General features: G+C 43.2%; 3 protein-coding genes across 7 annotated transcripts in view; 1 reads left to right on the forward strand and 2 right to left on the reverse strand.

Moving 5' to 3' along the window:
* Positions 1 to 3,103: 3,103 nt before the first annotated feature.
* On the reverse strand, positions 3,104 to 9,121 carry cdkn1a (cyclin-dependent kinase inhibitor 1A). Of its 2 annotated transcripts, none has more exons than XM_054785088.1 (3): positions 9,021 to 9,121; positions 5,695 to 6,136; positions 3,104 to 4,451 (listed from the first exon to the last, which is right to left on the reverse strand). In XM_054785088.1, the coding sequence occupies exons 2-3, from the start codon at positions 6,128 to 6,130 to the stop codon at positions 4,396 to 4,398; spliced, it is 492 nt and encodes a 163-aa protein (XP_054641063.1). In that variant the 5' UTR covers positions 6,131 to 6,136; positions 9,021 to 9,121; the 3' UTR covers positions 3,104 to 4,395. The 2 variants fall into 2 exon arrangements, with proteins under 2 accessions (XP_054641063.1, XP_054641062.1); XM_054785087.1 differs by lacking the exon at positions 9,021 to 9,121 and adding an exon at positions 7,933 to 8,043.
* Positions 9,122 to 17,094: 7,973 nt separating this feature from the next.
* Positions 17,095 to 22,703, reverse strand: srsf3b (serine and arginine rich splicing factor 3b). Of its 3 annotated transcripts, XR_008572311.1 has the most exons (7): positions 22,548 to 22,703; positions 21,650 to 21,860; positions 21,433 to 21,576; positions 19,128 to 19,578; positions 18,523 to 18,561; positions 18,358 to 18,444; positions 17,616 to 17,638 (listed from the first exon to the last, which is right to left on the reverse strand). XR_008572311.1 is itself a non-coding variant. In XM_054785561.1 (6 exons), exons 1-6 carry the CDS (start codon positions 22,696 to 22,698, stop codon positions 17,611 to 17,613), a joined length of 660 nt encoding a protein of 219 aa, XP_054641536.1. In that variant the 5' UTR covers positions 22,699 to 22,703; the 3' UTR covers positions 17,095 to 17,610. The 3 variants fall into 3 exon arrangements, 1 of the variants encoding a protein (XP_054641536.1); XM_054785561.1 differs by lacking the exon at positions 19,128 to 19,578 and having other exon boundaries at positions 17,095 to 17,638; XR_008572310.1 differs by having other exon boundaries at positions 17,607 to 17,638; positions 18,523 to 19,578.
* A 1,020-nt stretch (positions 22,704 to 23,723) lies between these two features.
* The window catches only part of LOC129186182 (S-adenosylhomocysteine hydrolase-like protein 1), a 30,690-nt gene continuing 28,850 nt past the window's right edge, over positions 23,724 to 25,563 (forward strand). For both annotated transcript variants that reach the window (XM_054784189.1, XM_054784190.1), the window contains exon 1: positions 23,724 to 24,173. In XM_054784189.1, coding sequence (XP_054640164.1) covers positions 24,006 to 24,173 — 168 coding nt within the window. In that variant the 5' untranslated portion in view covers positions 23,724 to 24,005. The remainder of the gene's footprint in view (positions 24,174 to 25,563) is intronic.

The following is a 25,563-nucleotide window of genomic DNA, read 5'->3' on the forward strand; positions in this document are numbered from 1 at the left end:
CATTTCTTTTAATAAAATACTCCATAAATCTGCATTCTTCTCCTCTTGGTCCAAACGCCTGCTCTGTTGTGATTGGCCAGGGGTCAAGGGGCAAGTCAGATCATCAAACAAATGTAAATATTGGTCAATGACAACACAACTCAACACAAAATCCAGTTTTTTAATGAAACTTTTTGTTATTAAGGGAGAAAAAAATCCAAACCTACATGGCCCTGTGTGATGTGTTTGTCCCCTAAACCTAATAACTGGTTGGGCCCCCTTAGCAGCAACAACTGCAATCAAGCGTTTGTGATAACTTGCAATGAGTCTCTTACAGCGCTGGGGAGGAATTTTGGCCCGCTTATCTTTGCAGAATTGTTGTCATTCAGCCACATTGGAGGGTTTTCCAGCATGAAGCGCCTTTTTAAGGTCATGCCACAGCATCTCAATAGGATTCAGGTCAGGACTTGGACTAGACCACTCCAAAGTCTTCAGCCATTCAGAGGTGGACTTGCTGGTGTGTTTTGGATCATTGTCCTGCTGCACAACCCAAGTTGCTTTCAGCTTGAGGTCACCAACAGATGGCCGGACATTCTCCTTCAGCAGAATTCATGCTTCCATTTCTCACAGCAAGTCTTCCAGGTGCTGAAGCAGCAAAACAGCCCCAGACCATCACACTACCACCACCATATTTTACTGTTGCTATGATGTTCTTTTTCCTGAAACGTGGCGCTCCTTTTACCCCAGATGTAATGGGACACACACCTTCCAAAAAGTTCAACTTTTGTCTTGTCAGTCCACAGAGTATTTTCCCAAAGGTCTTGGGGATCATCAAGATGATTTCTGTCCAAATTGAGACGAGTCTTAATGTTCTTTTTGTTCAGCAGTGGTTTTGGTCTTGGAACTCTGCTATGCAGGCCGTTTTTGCCCAGTGTCTTTCTTATGGTGGAGTCATGAACACTGACCTTAACTGAGGCAAGTGAGGCCTGCAGCTCTTTGGATGTAGTTGTGGGGTCTTTTGTGACCTCTTCGATGAGTCGTCGCTGCGCTCTTGGGGTCATTTTGGTTGGCCGGCCACTCCTGGGAAGGTTCCCCACTGTTCCATGTTTTGGCCATTTGTGGATAATGGCTCTCACTGTGGAGTCCCAAAGCTTCAGAAATGGTTTTAAAAAGTTTCATTCAAAAAGTGCGTTTTGTGTTCAGTTGTGTTGTCATTGACTAATATTTAAATTAGTTGATGTGAAACATTTAAGTGTGACAAACATGTAATAAAATAATAATCAGGGAGGGGGCAAACACTCTTTCACACCACTGTAATTCTTGCATGTGGAAAAACACTTTCTGGCTGCCTTGTCAAGAAAAAGTGACAAATGGTGCTGAGGAGCGATCGCGGTTACCGCTGGGCAAGTTTTAAATCTGATTAAAACCCTACACCCAGGGTGTCCAAACTTTTTCCATCGAAGGACACAAAGTGAAAAATGAAAGGATGCAACTTTGTCGCTTTGATATTTTGTAAAGCAACACGTGTAGATATACGATTACGATTTCAAGAAAAAAACTGCAAAAAAACATCTTTTGTGATATCCTGTAGGTGAAAAAAACTATTAATATCTACTTCGCTCTTTGCTCTTTTTTCCCATTTTTGCTGTTGTTGGGGGTTTTTTTCTGAGTATTTTAACTTTATTCTTGTAATATTATAACTTTATTCCCATAATATTAGTTTGGATATGTGGAAGTGCCAGTTGTGTTCCATTGTAGCTTGTATGCATGTTCAAATGAAATTAAACCATCAGCATTACCATCATATTATAACTTTTTCCCCAACCTAATTTTCCAAAAATGACAACTTTATTTTGTTTTGTTTGTTTCTCAGAATATTACAACTTAAAAATAACCTTTTTAGAAAAATATATTTCAACACTCTGCTACTAAAATGACACTTTTCCTCATCATATTATGAGTTTATTCTCGGTAAAAATATCAACTTTTTTCTTAATATTTTGACTTTAGTCTTGCAAAATTACAGCTGTTTTATTTTATTGTCGTTTTTTTTAACATTTTCTAACTTCCAGTATTTCAACTTTCTTCGTGTAAATTTTGTTCTCATAATTATGACTTTATTCCCGTGATATATTTGGACTTTATTCTCGTAACATTGCAACTTTATCCACAACCTAATTTTCCAAAAATTCCAACTTTATTTGTGGTTTTGTTTGTTTCTCATGATGTTACGACTTTAAAGGACATCTTTCTTCAATATTTCAACTTCATGCTACTAAATGACGTTATTTTTCCTCATAATATTACGTTATTCTTGGCCAATGGTGACTTTTTTTTCGTAAGAATGTTTTTTTCTTCATATTTTGACTTTATTCTCATAAAATTAAAGCTTTTTTTTTCATTTCTATTTCATTTCCGCTTTCGTCTTGTAAATTTTCTTCTCATAATTATGACTTTATTCCCGTGATATATTTTGACTTTATTTTCGTAACATTGCAACTTTTTCCACAACCTAATTTTCCAACTTTATTTGTTGTTTTGTTTGTTTGTCAGGATGTTACGACTTTAAACAACATCTTTCTCCAATATTTCAACTTTATGCTAGTACAGTAAATGACTCATGCCTCATCATGTTACGTTATTCTCGTAAAATGACGGGTTTTTCCCGTTTTTTTGAGTATTTTGACTTTATTCTTGTAAAATTACTGCTGAGTTTTCCATTCCTTTTATATTTTTAAAATGCGCTGCAGGCCGTGAATGGCCCCCGGGCCGCACTGTGGACACCCCTGCCCTACACCATGTTTCTCAGGGGCGTGGGGGTGTCTTTTAGTGGCATCTGAGGTTTTCGACTCATTTTCAGTGTATAGTAAATCTATACAAGCTGTACACTGACTACTCCAACCTACTCTACTTGATCAGTTGGGAAAATGTATGATTTATGATTCCAAACATGACTTCCTTCTCTCAACACTTTTATCTTCCTGAAGGCAGTGGTTACCATCACGACCCAGCAAGGGCAGAAGTGTGTGTGTGTGTGTGTGTGTGTGTGTGTGTGTGTGTGTGTGAGAGAGATGACACTCGTGCGTTTAAAAAAAGATGTTGAATTGACAGAAATCAGGTCGAGTGTGAGCAAACATTTAAAGCATCGGAGAAGCAGTAGTGCGTTTATGTGGGACAAAAGGCTGAAGCTGCCGTCAGCTTCCTTTCCTTTCTAGACAAACGGAGATGCAATGGCTTATGAATGCTTTTTTTTTTTTTTTTTTATAAATGAAGGCCGTTGGCAGCGTAGTGGTTCACGTAGCCCATTCAAGACAACAAACACACAATTGGATTGTGACATTTTACTGTGATTCCATTCTTATTCAACATAAAGATCAATGAGCACAAGGCGTGGCAGAATAAATAAGAGGGTAGCTTTGCACGTAAAACAGTATAGGAGCCGCGTGCGGAAACAGAAGTGCTGTCAACATTTTGCCGAAGGTTTCCCAAGCTGTCAGTTTGTCAGGAGAAGCATTGCAGTCACCCATAGCAGCAGGAGCATAAATAGGAGCCATGAACAGACGTAGTTTTGCAGCAGATGACACTTGAGTCTGATGAATTGCACAAGACATATAGATATAGATATATATAATATTTTTATTTTACAAATGAGAACACTCTTGTGATTGTCGACTAAAGGCACTCGATACACGAGGCGCATGTGCAATATTGCGCAATGGGTTTACCATGAATACAAGTATATGCTACTTACTATACATAATTCATCTGCTTATCTAAATCATACGTAAAAAGAAACCTGCTACAGAAGACCACATGATAAGCCCAGCAAACTCTTCAAGTGTCATTCCTGTGAGTTGATTTTAGATCTAAAAAGGACAACACACTTTGCAAAGGAAGTGCTTAAGGAGGTTTAAAAAAAAAAACACAAAGGAAAACATCATGAAGAAAGACAGACGTAAAAAAAAAAAAAACACAACAGTGGATTTCGGCTTGTCAATCGGTGACATCCTGGGTTTTCCTTGAGGCAGACCGATACGGGCCCTGATGTGTTTCAAGTATTCTTCGTCCTACATTCCTCTGCTGGGACGCCACAGAGACGTCCACCACGGAGTTGCGGAATGTGCAGAAGGAATAATTCAGTCGGATCACTTGGACATCCAAATGAGTGTAAATCCACGTTTGGGGAGATTAACAGTAATCCCCTCAGAAATGTCATCTTCTTAACAACCAACCCCCCCCCCCCGGAATGAATACAGTACCCAAATTAACTCTAAAGACAAGACGGTTGAGGTCTGCAGTCTGTGCCCACCCCTGAGTGTTTAATGAGGTTCTGGTGGAACATTCATCGCTCTTTCAGGAAGGCTGAACCGATGGCAACATGTAAAAAAACCCAAATAAACAAAGAAAAGAAAAACATCAAACACCAGATTTACGCGGCGTCCCAACCACTCTCCTTTTAGCCTGATAGAAATCTGTTGGGAGAGAGAGAGAGAGAGGAAAACGGCAAATTAAAATCTTTTGGGCGTAAGAAACTTTCTCTATGTTAAAATTTCTATGTTAAACCTTGAGGCACCTTGGGAGGGAAAACGTGTGCATTCTGCTTATTTGACTGTTTTGTCTCAAGAGGGCGCTAAGTTTTAAGGCTAACTGGATGAAACTGATGTGGTTTTTAAAAATGTATGATAGGAGATTGGCTTATATGACAACACTTGTTACTCTCTGGACCAATTGGGTCCCATTGAATCCCATTATAGCCAAGGCTCTACCTTCAAAATAAAGGCAAGACCACTTTGCAGCTCAAACACACTCCCCCCCGCGATTTGTGTGTTTCCCCAGATTTGATGTCCAGTCGTACCTCATTTATCGCAGTTAACTGCTTCCAGACCGAGTCCATTTCCACAAAGTAGGATTCAATATTAATAACCAGAATATTAGTTTTGATGCTTGAGCCCTGCAGACATGAAATAACACCCCTATAATCACGTTTACACTGCTATTATTCATTGCTTACGTCACATTGCAATGATGTCAAACATAAATGATGAGCAGTTTTAACGGCCACCAGGTGGCAGAAGTGCATTTGATAAGCAATCTTTTGCGTGTAAAAACACACTCGACAGCAAGGAGGAAGTGGAGGAGTGTAGCGTGCAGGTTACGCATTGTAAGGACATTTTAACACATGCACACACAGTTCAGTTCCAAATGTTGTAAATAGTTGATGGTGTTATATTTGTAAATAAATTGTTATTTTGATGTAAAACAACACGTTTTTGTGTTGTTTATGTTGTGGTATAGTAAGGAACTGATATTTTCCTGAAACTTACCTACGTTCTACCCATGATTACTAAAGAACGGAAAATGGTGGAAACACGCTTTTTTTTTTCCTGATGCGAGACGGGAGCCTAATCTTTCTTTGGCACGTTCCATATTTATACAGCCTTGAAAAATCTGTCAGAATCATCTAAAATGGCCGGTACTGAAGGGGTTGTCTTTTGAAAAATGGCTGGGAGTAAATGAGTCAATTCATTGTTTTTGGAAGAAAAAAAACGTGATATAGTGAGGGAGTGATATTCGAAGCGTGATATAGCGAGGGACTACTGTATTACATGTTTAATATTCCACTCTTATGAGAGGTTTTGAAGGTGCCTCACGGGTTAAGATCTGTTGGGAAATATTGTGAAGGCGTGCAGCTCCAAACCCTATTGGAATATTTACCTGTAAGGTTGGTTTGTTTCCTCTTCAGCCCTCCATTCTCCTTCTTCTCCGGGGTTACCTCCACGTTGAAAGGGAAGCTTTCCAGCACGTTTTCAGGGATGTTCTCCTTCTCGCACTGTGGCGGTCCCACCCATCTTTTCTTGGGACTAAAAGCCGCCTCTGCCACCTTTTCACCTTCTGCCCAACCCAGCATACATGACCTGTAGAGCCGGGGCACATCGGCGCCCGGGACGCCCTCCCAGTGAAAATCGCCACTCGCCAGAGGCTTGTCGGTGATGAAGTCGAAGCTCCAGCGCTGCGACGCCTCCTTGAGCTCTTTTCTCAGCTCGACCTGGAAGTCCGCCTGCAGCTGCTTGTGGTCGACCGGACCGAACAGGCTCCGTCGTGTAGGGCGTTTCCCCAGAGGACTCAGGATCCGCTTTCTGCTCGCCATCATTCGACACTAAAGGAAACAAAAGCAAGCACAAGATCACTAACAGCTCCCTGAAAACAACACATGGCTGCAGGGCTGTCAAACTCAGTTACGGCTGCCGCTTGTAACAGTGAATATACTGTATGTAATGATTGTGTGAATGCGTTTACGCATTTTGCTACGCTACATGTTAGCATGCTAACATTAGCATTGTAACATTTTTTGCCATTTTTATGAGTATTAAAATATAAAGACACTACGTGTTGCATGCTAAGGTTAGCATGTTAACGTTAGCATAGTAGCCTTTTCGCCGTTTTTATAAGTACAGACTTACAGAAACACTAGCATATTAAGTAGCAGCATGCTAATGTTAGCATGCTAGCATTGCTAGCATACTAACATTAGCATAGCATTTCTTGCCATTTTCATTAGTTTTAACATTGGCAGACACTTAGCGCTATCATGCTAGGTTTAGCATGCTAACATTAGCATAGTATCATTTTAGCTGTTTGAGTACAAACCTATATAAACACTTAGTGCTATCACGTCAGGTCATTTTTTGTCATTTTCATCAGTATTAACACACGTAGACACCTAGCTCTAGCATGCTAAGTGTTACATGCTAATGTTACCATGTTAGCGTTAGCATAGTAGCCTTTTTTGCCGTTTTCATTAGTTTTAATATTGGCAGACACAGCGCTATCATGCTAGGTTTAGCATACTAACGTTAGCATTGCTAACATTTCAACATTAGCATAGTAGGATTTTAGTTGTTATAATACGTAGAAACCTATATAAACACTTCATGCTATCATGTCAGGTGTTAGCACTTTAGTGCTAGCATGCTGTTAACGTTAGCATGTTAGCATAGCAATTTAGCCGTTTTTGTAAGCAGAGACTTTTCTAAAAATTTAGTGCTATCATGCTAGGTATTATTCATACATCCGTTTTAAATTACATTTCCACGCCCTTTCAGCGCCTCTTCAGCTTCGAAACTCGCACCTTTCCTGCTCGTTTCTGTTTTTCCCCCCCTTTCATTCATTCATTCAGCTCATGCATTCACACGCCATGTCAGACATTGCATACCACTATTTGCCTCATTAATTTATTACACAATTGCTCATGCATTTGATAATTGCTGGATAATTTGCTTAGGAATCATATGTCATGGTGTTGAAGGGAATGTCTTTTCATATTATTATGATTATTATTATTATTATTATTATTACATATAATTATGTTAAAATGTAAACAACAAATACATCTAGCAAGAAAGATGAAGTGATTTATTGACACACATTATTTCCAGGCCACATGAAATAATCTGGCCTCTGGGCAATCATTTTAACACCTGTGATTGTGAGGCAAATTGGGTGCAATGCTGGCTACAACCAACAGAGGCGCTGTTGAGTCAGACTCAACTAGTTCAAAATAAGATGTTGACAATTCATGGAATAATAAGCATAAAAACAGATGTACTTGTATAAATGCCAATTATAAAATCATATCTTAAAATAAATTATCACCAATTTACCTCCAATTTGTAAAAGGCCCCTCCCAACAAATTCCAACCTAATGTGATGATATTTGAGATGTCTGGACATGTTAGATGAGATTTTGCTTATTAAATTGCAATTTCTTCCAAATATTTGATGGAGAAAGTACATTTAAGTTTAAATTTAAACTGGATTAAAGACAAATACAATAGTGACACCACCAAAAATGATTATTGGACAGTAAAAAAACAACAGGAAATTAACAAACATTAGATGAGACTTCACACTGCATACAAAGTACGTTACTGGAAGTATAGAAATGAGCCTTACCATTTTTCTAAGCTTCCTCAGTGACCAGACCAGAACATCCCAGACTGGTGGTGATACTGGGAGTCTATTTATACCCGGCATCCATGACTCACCGTCACTGGGCCCTCCCCCATGACAATGCCTGGTATATGCCTGGACACTGTCTCACCCAGACATGTAAAGGCATGTTCTCAGAGGGCGAAAAAAACTGCAGGTGGAGAGACTCTCCACTAGGGGGCACGGATGAGCCAACTAGAGTCCCTCTTGACTTGAAGGGTGTGGAATAGTTCACTGGTAAGACCAGACGAGATGACCCAGAACACAAACAGATATTTTGAAATATTTAATAATTTAAATAATTATTTCAATTGTCTCTGGACGTTATTGCAGTCACAGGGCAGAAATGTTTGTTTAAATGTTAACCACCCTCCACCCTTAAAACACGTTTAAAATGATGGCACTCTGATATTTGCTTTTGTCAGTGTGCCTGATTATCTAGCAGGTTTCTAATCCAATAAACTGTAAATCGACTTCTGACACTTCCCCACCCACTCTTTCGTAACTGACGACCAAATCAGATGACAACTGAATTCTCGTCATATCCAGTCATTGCCACGCTAATTTTGAGTGAGTTTGAGTTTTTTTGGCGAACACACACATAAATGACCGTAAACTTTTAATTTTTCTTTTTCTTTTAAGGTGGAAATGACGTAAAGCAAGGAGTGGGCGGAGCCGGGAGGAGTGATTCAAGGGCTGTGGCGGGAGACTGCGGAGTCACGCACGAGCTGCGATGGGAAGACCCTGCCCAGTTACTACGCGGCTCCACGTGAGTCACGAGCTCGTGTCAGCCGGTCAGGAGCTGTCAGCCGAGCCTGGCAGACGTCCGTCGACGAACGACAACACGTACGCAACTCATATGTGATTTATTTTTGCGATGAACATAACGTCTGAGCGTGGGGAAGTCTGATGTTATACTACTTTGAAGGCACTCGGCTAGTGGACGCTAACACGTAGGAAGCGAGTTAAGCAGCGTTTACGTAGACAACATCGTAACAAGTACAAGACAAAATTTTTTTGCTTTTCCAAAAAGACTAAAACGCTTTACTCACATGTCTCACGGTCCAACTGAAAACTCTTACTCCGAGCCAGGCGAGTCTTGTAGGCTTTCGTCACTTAGCAAAGACAGCTTTATAACAGCTCCGGGTTTTTTTGTCAGTGAATGAACTACCCGGTAAGTCAAAGCCTTTTATGAGCTCCGGTGGGCTGGGCTCCACTACTCGCCGTCTCGTGCAGGGGCGGAGCCAAGCCTACACGTGAATTTAGCCCGGTAAACACATGAGCACACGTGACGCTTGGCTTGCTTTGCTGAAGGAAATTCCAGCGCAGGAGGGGCCGGTGTGTGTGTGTGCGTGTGTGTGTGTACGTTATGTGTGAGGATAAGGATGGTCATCTTGTTTAGCTGCTTTCTGTCAATGTGTGGCTGCAATATACAGTAGTAAAAAGTCATAATGATTCATGCATATTAATGAAGTGTAACACACACACACTTTCATATGTGTATATATACATACCCTGAACGTTTTTCATGCAAGTGATTGTCAATTATGACATCCTTCTGTCAGCCGCCTCCTCCATGGTGCCCAGTGGGCAGCACTGACTGTCCTAATTAGTTAAATTAAGCATTTCCCGGTGTCTGTACGTGCTGCCCCTGCACCCCAGCACACGATGGCACATAACACTGCAGAAGATGTCTGCGGCAATATTATTATGACGCCTGCATCCTCTCAAACTGCTCGCCGGGACGACCCAGCGGCCTGCGGAGCCGCATATACCACCACTAGCCGCTTTGGAGTGAGATGGAGGCAGCGCCAGAGGAGAGGGACGAGTGGTTGTCTGTCGTAGGGACAGTGTCATTATTTCAGTGTAACCCCGAACAATGGACGAACATAAAGAGCAGCACTTCATTCATATGAAACAATGAGGAAACAGCAGAGGTAAGGCAAGATTCATCATTATGAACGCTCATGTTTTTGCACTGTTTTATTAATACTTGCACCGCTCTGAGCGATTAACGTTAGCTTCAAGCTATGTGCGATATCGGATTGATTGCTTGTGTGTAACATTTGCCCATTTAAGTACTTAGTTCACTTAGGTGTCACATGACCTAAAGAGTGACAGCAATGCACTGTACATTTGGTTGTAATAAGTGTTCTTCCCAGCATGCCTTGCGGCACTTTTTTGTAAAAAGTTGCTAAGGTTACATGTTTAGCCTTAACTTAGTTGTTGTTTATCATTCCTCATAGTCGTGGTAGTTGCCCTACGTGTGTTTAAATAGCCGTTACATGTTATGCTGTCATTTTTGTGTTGGTTATTGTTTGCTCAAGTAAGAGTCTCTTCCCAAGCTAAAGATCTTGTCGCAAGCTAAAGCTGTCCTCACCATCTCTTGCGGGATTCAAGGTGTCTCAAACATGTATAATATGAATGTCAATCGCAGAGGGTGCACTTCCAGGAAGTCGGTTGCAAGTGTGATACCCCTGCCGTACATCGTGGCGAGACTGGCCACACGGACGCCATCTTGGTGCTTTGCCATCAGTTATTTCTTTAATTCAATAGTGTTTCTCAAGTTTTGGGTTTTTTTTTTATCAAATTGCTGGCACTTGCAATTTTCTTTGGCCCCATGGTGGGTCATTTAGCAGTCGTACTTGATTTTTTTAAAAATGCACGGCAACAGCAACGCGTAGGGATCGACTCTGCAGAATGATAAAGTACAGGGCAAACGGGCTGGTTTGTTATGTGCAGTGTTGTAGAATAACTGACACAGTGTGCAAAAACTGGGTCGAAATTTTGGGGTAAATTTTCATCGGGGCGGTGTTTCCGGAGAGTCGAATTATAGTGAACACTCGTCGACTATTTAGCTTGTTGGCGTCCTTCGTCGCGAGTGAACAACGGTGATACAAGAGAGACGGGAAGTGTTCTTGGGGCTGGAGCTAATCAAAGTGTTACGGCAGTCGCTTTTATTGCAAATGTTGACCCAAAATTAAACAAGTCATACGCACACACAGGAAGTAATGTACAAAATGCCTCCTAATCATGGTCCACGTTAGTGCGATGCAAAGATTTTTTTTGTAGGGCGCGCCATCATGATCCTTCAATGGAACTTCAGGTTGTGCAGGGGCGTCAAGCGGCAGCCAGCTATGTGGAGATGTTACACATAGCAGACACTTAGTGCTATCATGCTAGGTTTAGCATGCTAACATTAGCCGCGTCCCTCATGACTGAGGGCCCTCATCTGTGTGGTAATGATTGGCTTTTTCGACAGGACAATGCTGCACTTCCAGAGGAATAAGCTCACTAAGTTTACAAAAATGGACATCAGTCCCAGATAGGGGAGGACCTCCGTGAAGCCAGAATGGTTTCAGGGTTGTTTAATTTTCTTTTGTTCAGTTGATGAACAGCCTATTTCACGTTAATGCTTGTTTGCAATAAATTGCTTACTCAAAATGCTTTTTGTTTAAGCAATTTGAGCAATGCTTTTCACTTCCATGTCTTCTTTTTGCATTTCAAAGCTCTACTCGGAACCTCCTGAAGATCCAGCAGTGCAAAATGTACATTCTTACAATGTTTCAACCGGCCATAACATTTTGATTAGGAGTGTGTGTTAAAATTAATTTCGGTGTGCCATGGGCCAACAAAAATCAAGCCACAGGGCGCAAATGGCCCCTGGCCCACACTTTGGACACCACTGGCAGTGGCGGTTTTGGCTTTGCTGTGAGCGCTGAGCATTAGTAAATAGGAATTGTTTTTCTTTCCACCCCGCGGCGCCCCCTGGGGAATACCGCCCTGGGCAATTGCACTTGTGGCCCATAGCTACCACTGGTGTAGCGTATCATAAATAGGCATTTATTTAGGGCTTTTTATGGGTGCGTCCATGATTTGTAGTTGTTCGCCATCCAGGGAGGTGGTCTTGGGGCGTAACCGCAACGCGTACCAGATTTATTACCGTTATGAGAGGGTGAAATATCAACTTAGAGAGACTATGCAGGTGTACCTAATGTTGTGTGAGTGAAAAGCAGTCAAATAGTTGAAATTGTTGGGATGGGGTGTTTTTATGTTTCCTCCGTGGGGCGTCACATGACATCAATCATACGCCGTACGCGCTTACATAATAAGTGGGTGGAAATGCCTTCAGTTTCTGAAGCGGATTCCCGCCGTCTCCGTGGCAACTGCGAGTCACAGTCCACTTGTCGTGACGTGGCGTCCTACGCGGTGTTCGGCGGAAAGCGCGCGCGGATTCGAGAGGCCGGCCGCGCTGCCGTGGGGTTGTGCCACTTCACGTGGGACGTATGCGTGAATTTACGCGCCGTCGTGGGACTGCGAGGGGGGGTGGAACCGAAGACACGCGATTGGGCTGTGAGTCTGGGTTGAGAGATGGAGGGGTGGCGGGGACCATTACACCGCCGCATGTGGGGCAAGGGAATGTGGCAAGTCCTACTAGTTGTATTGCACAGTTTTAAAAAAGTGTAATTCCTGAGTGCCGGTTTGTGTTGCCCGGCGATGACGGCATACCCCCCCAACATGCTCCAGAGAAAAGATGGCGTTATTGAACACAGCAGCTGTGCCATATTAATGCCCTATAAAAACACATAATCGATGAAAAGTACATTTAATACCGCATATTCATGTGTGGAGTAAAATTTTTCTCAGTTTTTACTCCTGCATTTATTTTCATTACGTGTCAACATCGTGTAATCTCTTCAACACAACACTGCATGAAATGCGTGCGTTTTTTGCATAAGACTCACGAGGTGGCTCAATCAGCAGCACAAGGACACCATTATTTGGATGTCTTATCTTTCCCGTAGAAGGGGTTGAACTCCCAGGCGGCCTCCTCTGTTACATAACCACTGTATAGCGGACAGCATGTCACGCCAAGAAAAAGGAGGGAAATGCGTGAGACTTAATTACGTGCTCGCTCCCGGAAACTGCATGCAGCTGTACAGTATTTAATGCAGCGATATGTGGGTTCGATGCGGCCATGGAGATGGAGGCCTTGTGCTTCAGTGCATACAAAAGCTATGAGAAATGTTAATGTCGTCATTAATGCCTTATATTGGACTGATTGGTGGATTGATGTTATATACCTTTCACTTCACTGACACTTTGCTGAAAAAGTAAGTTTACCCTGACATTAGGGGGTGGGCGGATCAATCCAAATATTAATCATATCGATACCAAGGGTTAAAATCAGCTTTAGATTTATTCTAGCGTGATGAGATTGGTACTTTTCAATTCTCATCTGTTTTTTGTTAGATACATATTGTTACATTGTTGATTTTGTTACATTTATGTATTGTTATGGCCGGTGTGTGTTTTTGTTCTCAAATTCAGGGAATAAGTTCTTAGGACACAGCACGGCTTTGGGGTCAAAAAGTAAAAGGATTTGTTTTATTTTGTAATATTGACTTCATTTTGGTCAAACAATTGTATGCAATAAAGGTAGTAATTTATTATTTTGTTAATGTTACGTTGTCTTATCTTGTATCAGACCAAGAGTGATTCAGAAGACCCCTATGAATAAACACACGAGGAGAGACCGCACCTCGCCCGGAAGTGGGATACCGGGGCCTCACCCTGGAGCCAGGCCTGGGGGAGGGGCTCGCAGGCGAGCGTCTGGTGGTCGGGCTTTCACCCGTGGGACCCGGCCGGGCTCAGCCCGAAGAAGCCACATGGGATCTCCCCCCGTAGACCCACCACCTGTGGGGGCAAGCATAAGGGTCCGGTGCATTGCGTTTTGGGTGGCGGTCGAGGGCGGGCACCTAGGCGACCTGGTCTTCGGCGGCCAAATCTGGTTCTTGGGACATGGAACGTCACTTCTCTGGCGGGGAAGGAGCCCGAACTTGTGAGAGAGGTTGAGACATTCCGACTAGATATAGTCGGACTCACCTCGACCCACAGTTTGGGTTCTGGATCCAAACTCCTCGAGAGGGGCTGGACCTTGTTCTACTCTGGAGTTGCTGCAGGGGAGAGGCGGCGAGCTGGTGTGGGCTTATTAATAGCCCCCCGGCTCGGTGCCTCTGTGTTGGAGTCATCCCCGGTAAACGAGAGGGTCATTTCCCTACGCCTTCGGGTTGGGGAAAGGGTCCTGACTGTCGTTTGTGCATACGCGCCAAACGGCAGTTCAGAGTACCCAGCCTTCCTGGAGTCCATCAGAGGGGTGCTGGAGAGCACCCCAACTGGTGACTCTGTCGTTTTGCTGGGAGACTTCAACGCCCATGTGGGCAATGACAGTGTGACCTGGAGGGGCGTGATTGGGAGGAACGGCCTCCCCGATCTGAACCCGTGCGGTGTGATGTTGTTGGACTTCTGTGCGAACCACAGTTTGTCCATCACAAACACCATGTTCCAGCATAAGGATGTCCATAAGTGCACATGGCACCAGGACACCCTAGGCCGCAGGTCTATGATCGACTTTGTAGTCGTATCATCAGACCTGCGTCCGCATGTTTTGGACACACGGGTAAAGAGAGGGGCTGAGCTGTCAACTGATCACCACCTGGTGATGAGTTGGATTAGATGGCGGAGGAGGATGCCGGACAGACCCGGGAGACCCAAACGTGTAGTGAGGGTGTGCTGGGAACGCTTGGCAGAGTCTCCTGTTCGTCGAGTCTTCAGCTCTCACCTCCGGCAGAGCTTCTCCTGCATCCCGGGGGAGGACAAGGATATCGAGTCCGAATGGGCTCTATTCCGTGCCTCCATTGCTGAGGCAGCCGATCGGAGCTGCGGCCGCAAGGTGGTCGGTGCCAGTCGTGGCGGCAAGCCCCGAACCCGATGGTGGACACCAGAGGTCAGGGCTGCCGTCAAGCTGAAGAAGGAGTCCTATCGAGCATGGATGGCTTGTGGGACTCCTGAAGCAGCTGACGGGTACCGGCAGGCCAAGCGGCACGCGGCTTCGGCGGTGGTCGAGGCAAAAACTCGGGTGTGGGAGGAGTTCGGTGAGGCCATGGAACACGACTTTCGGTCGGCCTCGAAGAGGTTCTGGCAAACCGTCCGGCGCCTCAGAAAGGGGAAGCAGTGCCCGGTCCACACTGTTTACAGTGGGGACGGGAGCCTGCTGACCTCGACTGAGGATATAGTTGGGTGGTGGAAGGAATACTTTGAGGCCCTTCTCAATCCCACTGACATACCTTCCCTAGAGGAAGCAGAGACTGAGGATACGAACGCGGACAGTTCCATCACCGTGGCTGAGGTATCTGGGGTAGTCAAAATGCTCCCCAGTGGCAAAGCTCCGGGGGTGGACGAGTTTCGCCCTGAATTCCTCAAGGCTTTGGATGTTGCGGGACTGTCTTGGCTGACACGTCTCTTCAACATTGCGTGGAAGTCGGGAACAGTACCTCTGGATTGGCAGACTGGGGTGGTGGTCCCCCTTTTCAAGAAGGGTGACCGGAGGGTGTGTTCCAACTATAGGGGGATCACACTCCTCAGCCTCCCTGGGAAAGTCTATTCCAGGGTGCTGGAGAGAAGGGTACGACCGTTAATCGAACCTCGGCTACAGGAGGTGCAATGTGGTTTTCGTCCTGGTCGCGGAACACTGGACCAGCTCTACACCCTTGCAAGGGTCCTGGAGGGTACTTGGGAGTTTGCCCAACCGGTCTACATGTGCTTTGTGGACCTGGAAAAGGCATTCGACCGTGTCCCTCGCGGTGTCCTGTGGGGGGTGCTCCGGGGGTATGGGATTGGTGGCGCGCTACTACGTGCCATTCAGTCCTTGTACAACCGGAGCAGGAGCCTGGTTCGCATTGCCAGTAGTAAGTCAAGCCTGTTTCCGGTGAACGTTGGCCTCCGCCAAGGCTGCCCTTTGTCACCGATTCTGTTCATAATTTTCATGGACAGAATTTCTAGGCGCAGCCAAGGTGTCGAGGGAGTCCAGTTCGGGGGCACTAGGATCTCATCTCTGCTATTTGCAGACGATGTGGTCCTGATGGCCTCATCGAGCTGTGACCTGCAGCGTTTACTGGGACGGTTTGCATCTGAGTGTGAAGCTTCTGGGATGAGACTCAGCACCTCCAAATCCGAGGCCATGGTTCTCAGTCGGAAAAGGGTGGATTGCTCCCTCCGGGTTGGGAATGAGGTCCTGCCCCAGGTGGAGGAGTTCAAGTATCTCGGGGTCTTGTTCACGAGTGAGGGAAGGTTGGAGCGTGAGGTCGATAGGCGGATCGGCGCAGCGTCTGCAGTAATGCGGTCGCTGTACCGGACCGTCGTGGTGAAGAGAGAGCTGAGCCGGAAGGCAAAGCTCTCAATTTACCGATCGATTTATGTTCCCACCCTCACCTATGGTCATGAGCTTTGGGTCATGACCGAAAGAACGAGATCGCGGATACAAGCGGCTGAAATGAGTTTTCTTCGTAGGGTAGCGGGACTCACCCTAAGAGACAGGGTGAGGAGCTCGGTTATCCGAGAGGAGCTCAGAGTAGAGCCGCTGCTCCTTCACATCGAGAGGAGCCAGCTGAGGTGGCTCGGGCATCTAGTCCGGATGCCTCCCGGACGCCTCCCTGGTGAGGTGTTTCGGGCATGCCCAGCCGGGAGAAGGCCCCGGGGAAGACCTAGGACACGCTGGAGGGATTATGTCTCACAGCTGGCCTGGGAACGCCTCGGTGTCCTCCCGGTGGAGCTGGAGGAGGTGGTCGGGGACCGGGAAGTCTGGGCTTCCCTACTGAGACTGCTGCCCCCGCAACCCGGACCCGGATAAGCGGAGGAAAATGGAATGGAATCTTGTATTTAATTGGTCAGTTGATTATCGGCTTTACTTGGTATCGGTTCGATACCACAAGTTGCAGTATTGCAATATTTAGTTGACTTGGGTCAAATGTGTGCGAAAACAAGAATAAGAGTATGAATATATTATTTTGTTAGCATTGTTTTGTATTTATAAGTGGCTTTACTTGTGATCGTATATCACAATTTGCAGTATCACCCACCCGTTAAATACCGCCCTCTACATTGCCTATTCTTTGGACTGACGCACTCAATGCAATTATATACTTTAAACAGGTATTAAATTGTACAAATAACATAACCTCCTCCAAAAATGATACTTGGCTGAAATATTTCCTTATGGCACATGTAACTGCAAGCAGAGGTGGTGCTTACAAAGCAAAAACATAAGAGGAAAAGAGTAAAAACGCGTTTTAAACAACCATTCTTTTTTTATTGAGACAGTTTCACATAGTATCAAAGTAATGACACTCCCAAAAAAAACAGCCTGTAGTTTGTTTCAGATACATTCCATATCTTGAGCGATCTATCCAAACACGAGCATAAACAGATGGAAACCTTCACCATGAAGTAAGAAAGTCACACAGTGAAACATGAGTTGGCTTTCCAAAATCATACGTAAGCAGTTACACACAAGCAACATGAAAAAAATGAACTCACTATGGATCATACTACACATCAGAACCATTTATAAAAACAATGCAGACCAAAAAAAAGGACAAATTGTTGTAGCGATTACTGGTGAAATGGAATGCTGGGTTGTGCACTTTTTTTTTTTTCCCAGGACTTCCGCACCCAATGTATGTGAAATTGGCGGGGGGGAACTAAAACTCTTGATTTAAAAAAACAGAACAAAAAAACCCACAAATGTCCATCACGTGAAAACATCAAAGCGTAACCGTTTCCGTCAACTCTCTTCACATTCTTCTACTTCCTGTCATTTGATCTGGAGCGACTGTGGACAGAAGAAAGAAGAAACTCATTCATTCAATGTGGGAGTTAGGCATGCACAAAAAAAAGAAAAATGGAGATCTCAATTTGTGCTTTCACTTAACAAGCTGCATCAAGAAGGAACACTACCATTTTACTCTTAATATGCTGCACATGGCAGGCGACGCTTCCTCCCGGTTCTCCCTGTCCCACAGAAAGCCTCACTGGCCAGAGCGAGTTGGCTCCAGTCAGGCTTGCTGGCTACCATTCATCAGCGTAAGGGAGGAGCAATCGTATTAATGAAATGACGTGCGTGAATGTACTGTGGAGTGAGCCAGCGTCTTTTGGACTTGATGGATTATTTTCAGGCCCGGTCCACACAAAAATGTTCCTGGGATTTTTATTTGTGGGGTTGAAAAAATGCGCATCCACACGGTGCCGCATTAGTAAATAGTTGCATCCTGATGGGAACCGATCACTTGGTGAAAACGACGTAATACACAAGGCACACCTACGTGTGGCGCTGTGAACAGACACAGATGGAACCATGTGACACACCAAACTATACAGTAGAAGAAACAACACAAGCGCCAAGTCCGTTGTCCTCCGCTTTCCAAGGCTCTTCTAGACTTATGACAAAGGTCACGTGACATCATACAGCAGGGGTTCAATGTCCGACCTTTTTGAAGTAATTAAAAACCGATGTACACCCGTACAAGGAGCTGTTGATATGCGATACGTTACCTCCTTGATCGAGAGAAGGACCTCGAAGGTTTGTGGTTCCTGTCCCGGGAGAGGGACCTCTCCCTTCTCCTGTCTCTAGAGAAAGACCTGCATGACAAAGAAAAACAAAAACATTTATCCACAACAACACAAAAGCACAAGATGCATCATCGGTTACTGACTTACCTGCTGCGACTACGACTAAAGCTCCTCCTGCGTGGAGATCTGTGCAGGGAAAATGTGAAGATGTTAAGAACCTCAACGGACACATCCGTCACGGCTAGAAAGCACGTTAGTATGTGGGCTTCCGTCAACAAAAGTATATGTAACACTTGAACTACTAGCATGGGGCCATATAGAACTAGAATAGTCCTCAGAATGTGGCCACAGTACAATGTCCATCCATGATAGCAGAGTAAGATGTGCCACCTGTCATTATCTGAGGATGGAGCACTGCACTGTGGGCTGTCACACAGACAACATAAGCAAATACAAAGTGATATACCTTGACAAAAAACAGGCTACAATGTGATAAAACCACATAACTGTGCTCAGAGCCCCGGGACAAAAAACTTAGAATCAAAATGTCTGGACACAAAGTTCCAGATATTTGGTGGTGGTGGACTCTTTACCCTTTGAAACAAGAAACTACAGTAATGGGTGACAAAATGGCAAACTTATGTAAATGTAAATCATAATTGAAAAGAAAGAAAGAACAACCTTTTGTAACCCAGCTCTGTCTTCACTTTTAAAACTGTTATCAGTGAACTGAATGAAGCAGGAAAACTTACTAGTATTTTTGGTTTTCAACAAGCTAGATATGACGAAAGGGAGGCAGACTGTCGGCCGGGTAGGTAGAATTGGCTGAATAGGCCTGGCCAGATGCTGCGAGGTGATAAGGTGGCAGGCAGGTGGGGGCTGGCTGTGGACTTTTTCCCTGCTTTAATTGGTTAGCCGACGGCTGCCGCTGGTAGGTAGCTTGTCGACATTTGGAAACGCGATACGCCGATTGGAATGTGAGGTGGGGCCGCTGTCGTTTGGGTTAAGGTTGGAGGAGGAGGTGGTTGAGAAGAGCATGATGAGGAACCAATGGCCTGGTGGCAACCTGACGACTGGCCGTGCCTGGGTCATGTGACAGCACCAGCCAAGCTGATTGAGGCACGATGGTCAGCAGTCACATGATGCTGAAAGAGGACTAGTTGATTGACTCTGAGGGTGGTGAGAAGAGGCATGGTGGTGGCTCTGCAACGGGTTTCATTCTTATTAATATAGATGAAAAATAAAAAGCATCCTCAAACAAAAAGAAAAAGCATCACACAGACCTTTCTTATTCCTACTAATTTAAAAAAAAACGTGGCTTACTTCAGTTAATGAAGGAGCCTCGAGAGTGAGCATCTCGGTCTTACAAGCCATATTTCAACTTGAAAACTGCTAGACTACGTGTAGTCCCCGCAAAGAGATCAGTAACATTCGCAGAGCAACAGTAAAAAAAAAAAAAAAAAAAAACAATAGTGTGCTGACTCAAATATAAGACCACCCTTATTTTTCAATACCAGTTTCTGCAAAAAACATCAGGTTGGTAGGCTGCAATAAAAAAGGATTCATTTCTTGACGAGTGACAGGAAGAAAAGTTCCGAACCCAGCAGATGTTACTGCCAAGTTAAGTGAACTTTTTGCAGCAGGACGATGCTTTGACAAGACGTGATGTTGTCTAACTGCACGTTTTGTACATGTTAAATAACTGTGAATGATATGTAGCAGGGGTGTCCAAAGTGCAGCCCGGGGGCCTTTTATGACCCGGTGACTTTTTTATATTTTTATTGGCACTCGGGACATTCTTTAGAAAAGGTGAAACATCAAGAGAGTAAAATATTAGGGGAAAAAAATAGCATACATTTGAAATATTCAAGGAAAAAAGTAATGAGAAGTTAAAATTTTGGAACATTTTGATTGGGAAAAAGTCATAATATTACAATAAAGTCAAAATAATATGAGAATAAAGTGCTTACGAGACTAATATTGTAATATGAGGAAACAACTTCATTTTAGTAGCATAAAGTTAAAATAAAGAGAAAAAAAGACGTTTTTTTAAGTCATGTTATGAGAAAAAACTAAAGTTGTAATTTTTGGAAAGTTATATTAATGGGAATAAGGTGAACATATTATGGAACTAAAGTCATACTTTACAGCCGGAATTTTGCGAGGAGCCCAAATAAATAGAAAAAAAGTTGTATTCTAACGAGAGAAAAAAGTTGCAATTTTATGAGAATAAACCCTTTAATATTACGAAGAAAAATAATTTCATTTTTGTAGCGTAAAGTGGAAACATTAAAAAAAAGTTGTAATATGAGACCAACAAAACAAAATGCAATTTTTGGAAAATTATTTTGGGAGTAACGCTTATTACATTATGGCAATAAAGTCAAAATATTATAGGAATAAAGTCAATATTACAAGAACATTTCAGATTATTTAAGGAGGAAGTTATATCCTGATAATAGGCTTTTTTTCAGTTTATTCTTCAAATAGATACAACAACTTAGCATCTTTCCAAAATATCAAAGCGGCAAGGTTGCATCAAATTTTCACTAGGTGGCCCTCGTTGGAAAATGTTTGGACACCCCTGGTTTTTTGCTTTAACTCTCTGCTCTTTTTTGGCAAATACTATTTAATATTAGCTATTTTCGGGAAACTTTTTTTGTACTAGCGACGACAACTGCACTTTTATCTTCAGCCATATAGTGTCAAACCTGATAATGTACTAAAACCATCAATAAGTACTGCATGTAAGTGTTAAGACAAATTACACAGTGCTATCGCTTTGCGGGGACTACAAAAATAGAAGTTTCTATTTTAATAAAATATATAGCTATTAATTTTCTCTATACAATGTTAAATAATATGAACCTTACATATAGCAAGGTAAAAATTCTGAATAAGCAGATACGATTACAAACACTAGCCCTTATTTGGAAAAATTAACTGCCAGGAAGTATACTGTGAGCGAGAGGGGTAGCAGCAATTGTCAAAAAATTCAAAATACAAATGTTGGTTCTGACTGGCCAGTGGCAAAACAAAAAACACTTTGTAGGTCACCTTCGCCTCGGCGGTGGGCTGCTACGCCGCCTGTAGTCATCTCGGTCTCGGGGGCGCCGGCTCCACGAAGGGGGAGCCCCACGGGTGCGGCTGCGCTTCTCGCCGTTGGACAGCTCCACTCGCACGCGGCAACCGCATAATGTTCTGCCAAGCGAAATGCAAGCATCCGCATTACTATTGTAGTTTTATCTCAGATTTAGCGACGGCCACTTCCTACCTCCCGTCAAGCTCTCGCACGGCATCGGAAGCATCTCTGGGGTCTTCAAATTCTACAAAGGCAAAGCCTGGGGGGTTTCTCGCCACCCAGACGCTCCGAAGAGGCCCGTAGTAACTAAAAGCCCTCTCTAGCTCTGTCTTGTTTCCATTGTTTCCCAGATTTCCAACGTAGACCTTGCAGTCGAGTGGACATTCACGGTGCATGGCTGGATCTGAAAATTGGAAGAAAAAAATGCACAGAAAACAGTGTACATCAAGGTCAACTGGTCTGTGCATCAGTCAAACAGGCACGACAATTACAAACATCACAGTTAAGACGTTGCTTCTGTATGACGTCCGTCACAGTGATATTATCACAATACTTGATTAGCAGGTAGATGCGCTTTTCAACACATTTCTGAAACACCGTCATACTAACAAAACGACGCATGGCTTTAATGTACGCACGGATGTGACTTATTTTCGATAAAACAAGATTTAGGAGCAGTTTTCTCACCACGAAATGCAGTGCTATTTGAGACCCTGACGGACCGGGCCTAGCTTCCTGTCCAAGTGGCTATGCTAACAATAGCTTGAAAATGCCGAGTCTTAGCAGAAAGGCAAAAACACACGGGGAATATTTTAATTCTAGGCTAAGCCACTTTGTATCACACCATCTGTGCCGTAAAATGTGTAACTTGCGTAAAAGTATCATTTCGTCGCTTCGAAGCTAACAGTAGCCGGTGGCTAGCTCGGGACAGCTAAAATGGCCGCCGCCTTCTCCAAGGCCTAGCGTTAAAACCTTCGGTCGCATAAAACAATGCATTGCATTACTTTGCTGATGCTGTAAATTCACCAATGCATCGCAAAACATAACGCTGTGATGCAATCATCCGTACACAAGTGTCGCTCAAACGTACCGTATTTATTGTATTTCGGAGCACAGTATCGCCGGCGCGTCTTCAATTGTAACGTTCCTTTTTCCGCTCGTCGATGGAAAATGGCGTGGTGGTGCGATCGAAAACCCAGCTCGCGCGCGGAGGGCGGGGCAATGTTGTGCCTCGGCCTCATCAATAAAATATATTGACATGGGATTGATCTTCTGTGTATTAATTTTACAGCTCCAGATGATTAAAATAACTCTTTTGTTAAGAGCACTTTCATTTATTTACGATAGATTCGAACAACGAAACTACACTGGGATGGGGAATTGGCGTGTTTCAACTGTAGGGTGAAGTATGACATTAAAATTACTACATCGATCAAAATGCCGATAGTATTGCTATCAACCGTAGTATCAGTGTTTGGTCAATACTAGTGTGATTAGAACGATATTTTTCAGTTCTCGTGTGATTTTGTTTTGTTTTGTTGTTCATATTGTAACATTGCTGATATTGTTAGAGGGTAGAATGCCAAATGATTACAATGAGAGCCAATAGCTTCTGCTGTTTAAATATTATTTTGCACTACTATTTACTTTCAGTAGTTATCTCAAACAACTGTATGTAATAAAAGGGATTTTGTTGATATTGTTAGATTGTCTTACATTGTTGTATTTATACATTGGTAAATTGCTCACAAAACAAGTTTTAAAAATATATTTTCTGTTTGACTAAAATATTTGTCACGTGTTTTGTTCTGATTATAATTATGATTAACAAATGAAAGGCAAGCTAAAAAAAACAGTCAAGGTTCCTGAAAAACGTCAAGTATAGGTATTGGCAATATCGGCTATACATTTACTTGGTATCGAATAGATACCAACATTTGCAGTATTGCCCACCTCTAGCAAATTTTCGACAGACACTTGACTATGTAAATTTGAATGGTGATTATTTCACTGTCTATTGTGGAAGTTGGAATGGGGAAGATCATCATGGTTTATTCACGTGTGGCGAATCTGACTGGTCGTGTTGGAAGATAATGCCATTTAAATAAAATAAAACAACAACGATTGGGTATTGATATTCGAAAGTTTAATTTCATAAAATAAATACGAAACAGATTAGTCTCAAATGACCTTTCTAGCGTCGATTACCGTGAACGCGGCTTGCGGAAGACACGCCCCCTCAAAAAGCCTGTTGGTTGCCGCCCACCAACTCCCTCAGCCAGGTGACAGTTGAGGAACAGCACAACCACCATCAAGACAGCACAACGTTGCACTTTAGCTAGACTTGCAGCAACAATCCAAATTTCTGATTTATTGTTACACTTAAAGTAACCATTTTCCGCTTCCGCGTAGCTCGCTAGCGGCGCGAGGACATACTGTAGATGACACGAGCTTGTGACGTTGACAAGCAAACACAAGACCGCAGTAGTGCGACGTCGACTCTCCCGTATTTTTACTTATTTTTTAACGACGGACAGTCTCGGTCAACATGTCGGAGCCGACCGGGGAGGTGAAGCAGGCGAGCAAAGAGGTGAAAGAAAGCGAAAACGTCGCGGAGAAATACTCTGCCTTGACCGTGAGCAAGAACACTGAAATGAACATGGAAGAGCTGTCGTCCGCCTTCAGCGCGGTGCCCACTCATAAGCCGGTTAAGAAGGTAAGGCTTTGGACACCAGGAACTCCATAGCGTGGTAATCGTAATAATAATTTGAGACGTGGATATATTACATTTATCAAGACAACCGAGAGCATACAGTAAGACTTCGAGGCTTGTCACTGCAAATGTTTCTGTAGCCTATTTCAGGCAGTAATCGTATAATGAGCATTTAACACCCAGCTAACCCCCGTCAGCTAGATTTCTATCCTTTCATTAAGCCTGTCGATTTGTTTTAGATATTAATAAAGTATCAATCAAAATCAATCTCAGTAGCTGTCTAAGTCACCTAGGCCCTAGGTTCCCAAAGTGGGGTACGTCAATTGTAATTGAGGTACGTGAATAAGAATGAAAAACAATTAGCATTTAATATTGTCTCAAAATTACGAGTGTGCCCGAACGCCTCACGGCGCAAGGAGAACGGAGCAGAAAGGAGACAGCACGAAGTTGTTCATTGCTCTGTGTGCACCATATGAACAAATAAGTAAGCCTGATGATTGTTTTGTGCATAAAGAGTTTTAACCTTGTAAAGGTCATTTATATTGGTGGCGCAGTGGAGAAAACCTGTCATTGTGAGTGGGGATTCCCTTGAAAATTAGGCTTTACCGTTGGTTGTATTTGTTTTGGTACTTCGGATACTGCTTTATAGTGATTGTTAAACTTTCCCCTTTAATTTGGTATTAAATTAATGTGCCGTCTTAAACAAAGAAAAAAAAGTGAAGCACATTCAACCCATTCAAATGGAAGGATGCCACCATCAGAGTGGAATAAAAGATACATAGGATGATTACTTATCTATTTGTCAGTGCTGATGTAAAGCTTTATCAAAATGTAACCCTGCAAAATTCAAAATTTTGACCCGGAATTACTATAAAATTAATTAATTAACCAATTCATTATGTTCAATGTTTTCTAAAAGATATGTAGGATGATTACTTATCTGTTTATCAGTGCTCATGTGAAACTATCAAAATGTGACCATGCAAAATACACATTTGACCCAGAATTACAAAAATTAATTAACCCACTAATTGTCTTCAATATTTCAAGTTATGATTAAAAAGGTGTATGTTTTTTAAGTGTGTAGGGGGTACATGGCTTCAGGTGAAATGTCTGAAGGGGTAAGCCACTGTAAAACGTTTGGGAACCACTGACCTAGGCTTTAACTGCCAAGGTTAGGGGTTGGGCGACACTAAGTTAATCCATGGCCAGATAGTTTTTTACTTGTTGATTTTATTTTGACAATAATTTGTTGGTCATGATTATAATCAAAATCAGACACAGGGCTAAGATTTTTCACCTAAAATTATTATTTTTGAACAATTTAACAATACTGTATATAAATACAACAATATTAGAATGATCCAGTCAACATTTTCCAGCAAAAGGCTGT

This window comes from Dunckerocampus dactyliophorus, chromosome 8 (assembly GCF_027744805.1).
Source record: "Dunckerocampus dactyliophorus isolate RoL2022-P2 chromosome 8, RoL_Ddac_1.1, whole genome shotgun sequence".
In the NCBI taxonomy this organism is placed as follows: domain Eukaryota; kingdom Metazoa; phylum Chordata; class Actinopteri; order Syngnathiformes; family Syngnathidae; genus Dunckerocampus; species Dunckerocampus dactyliophorus.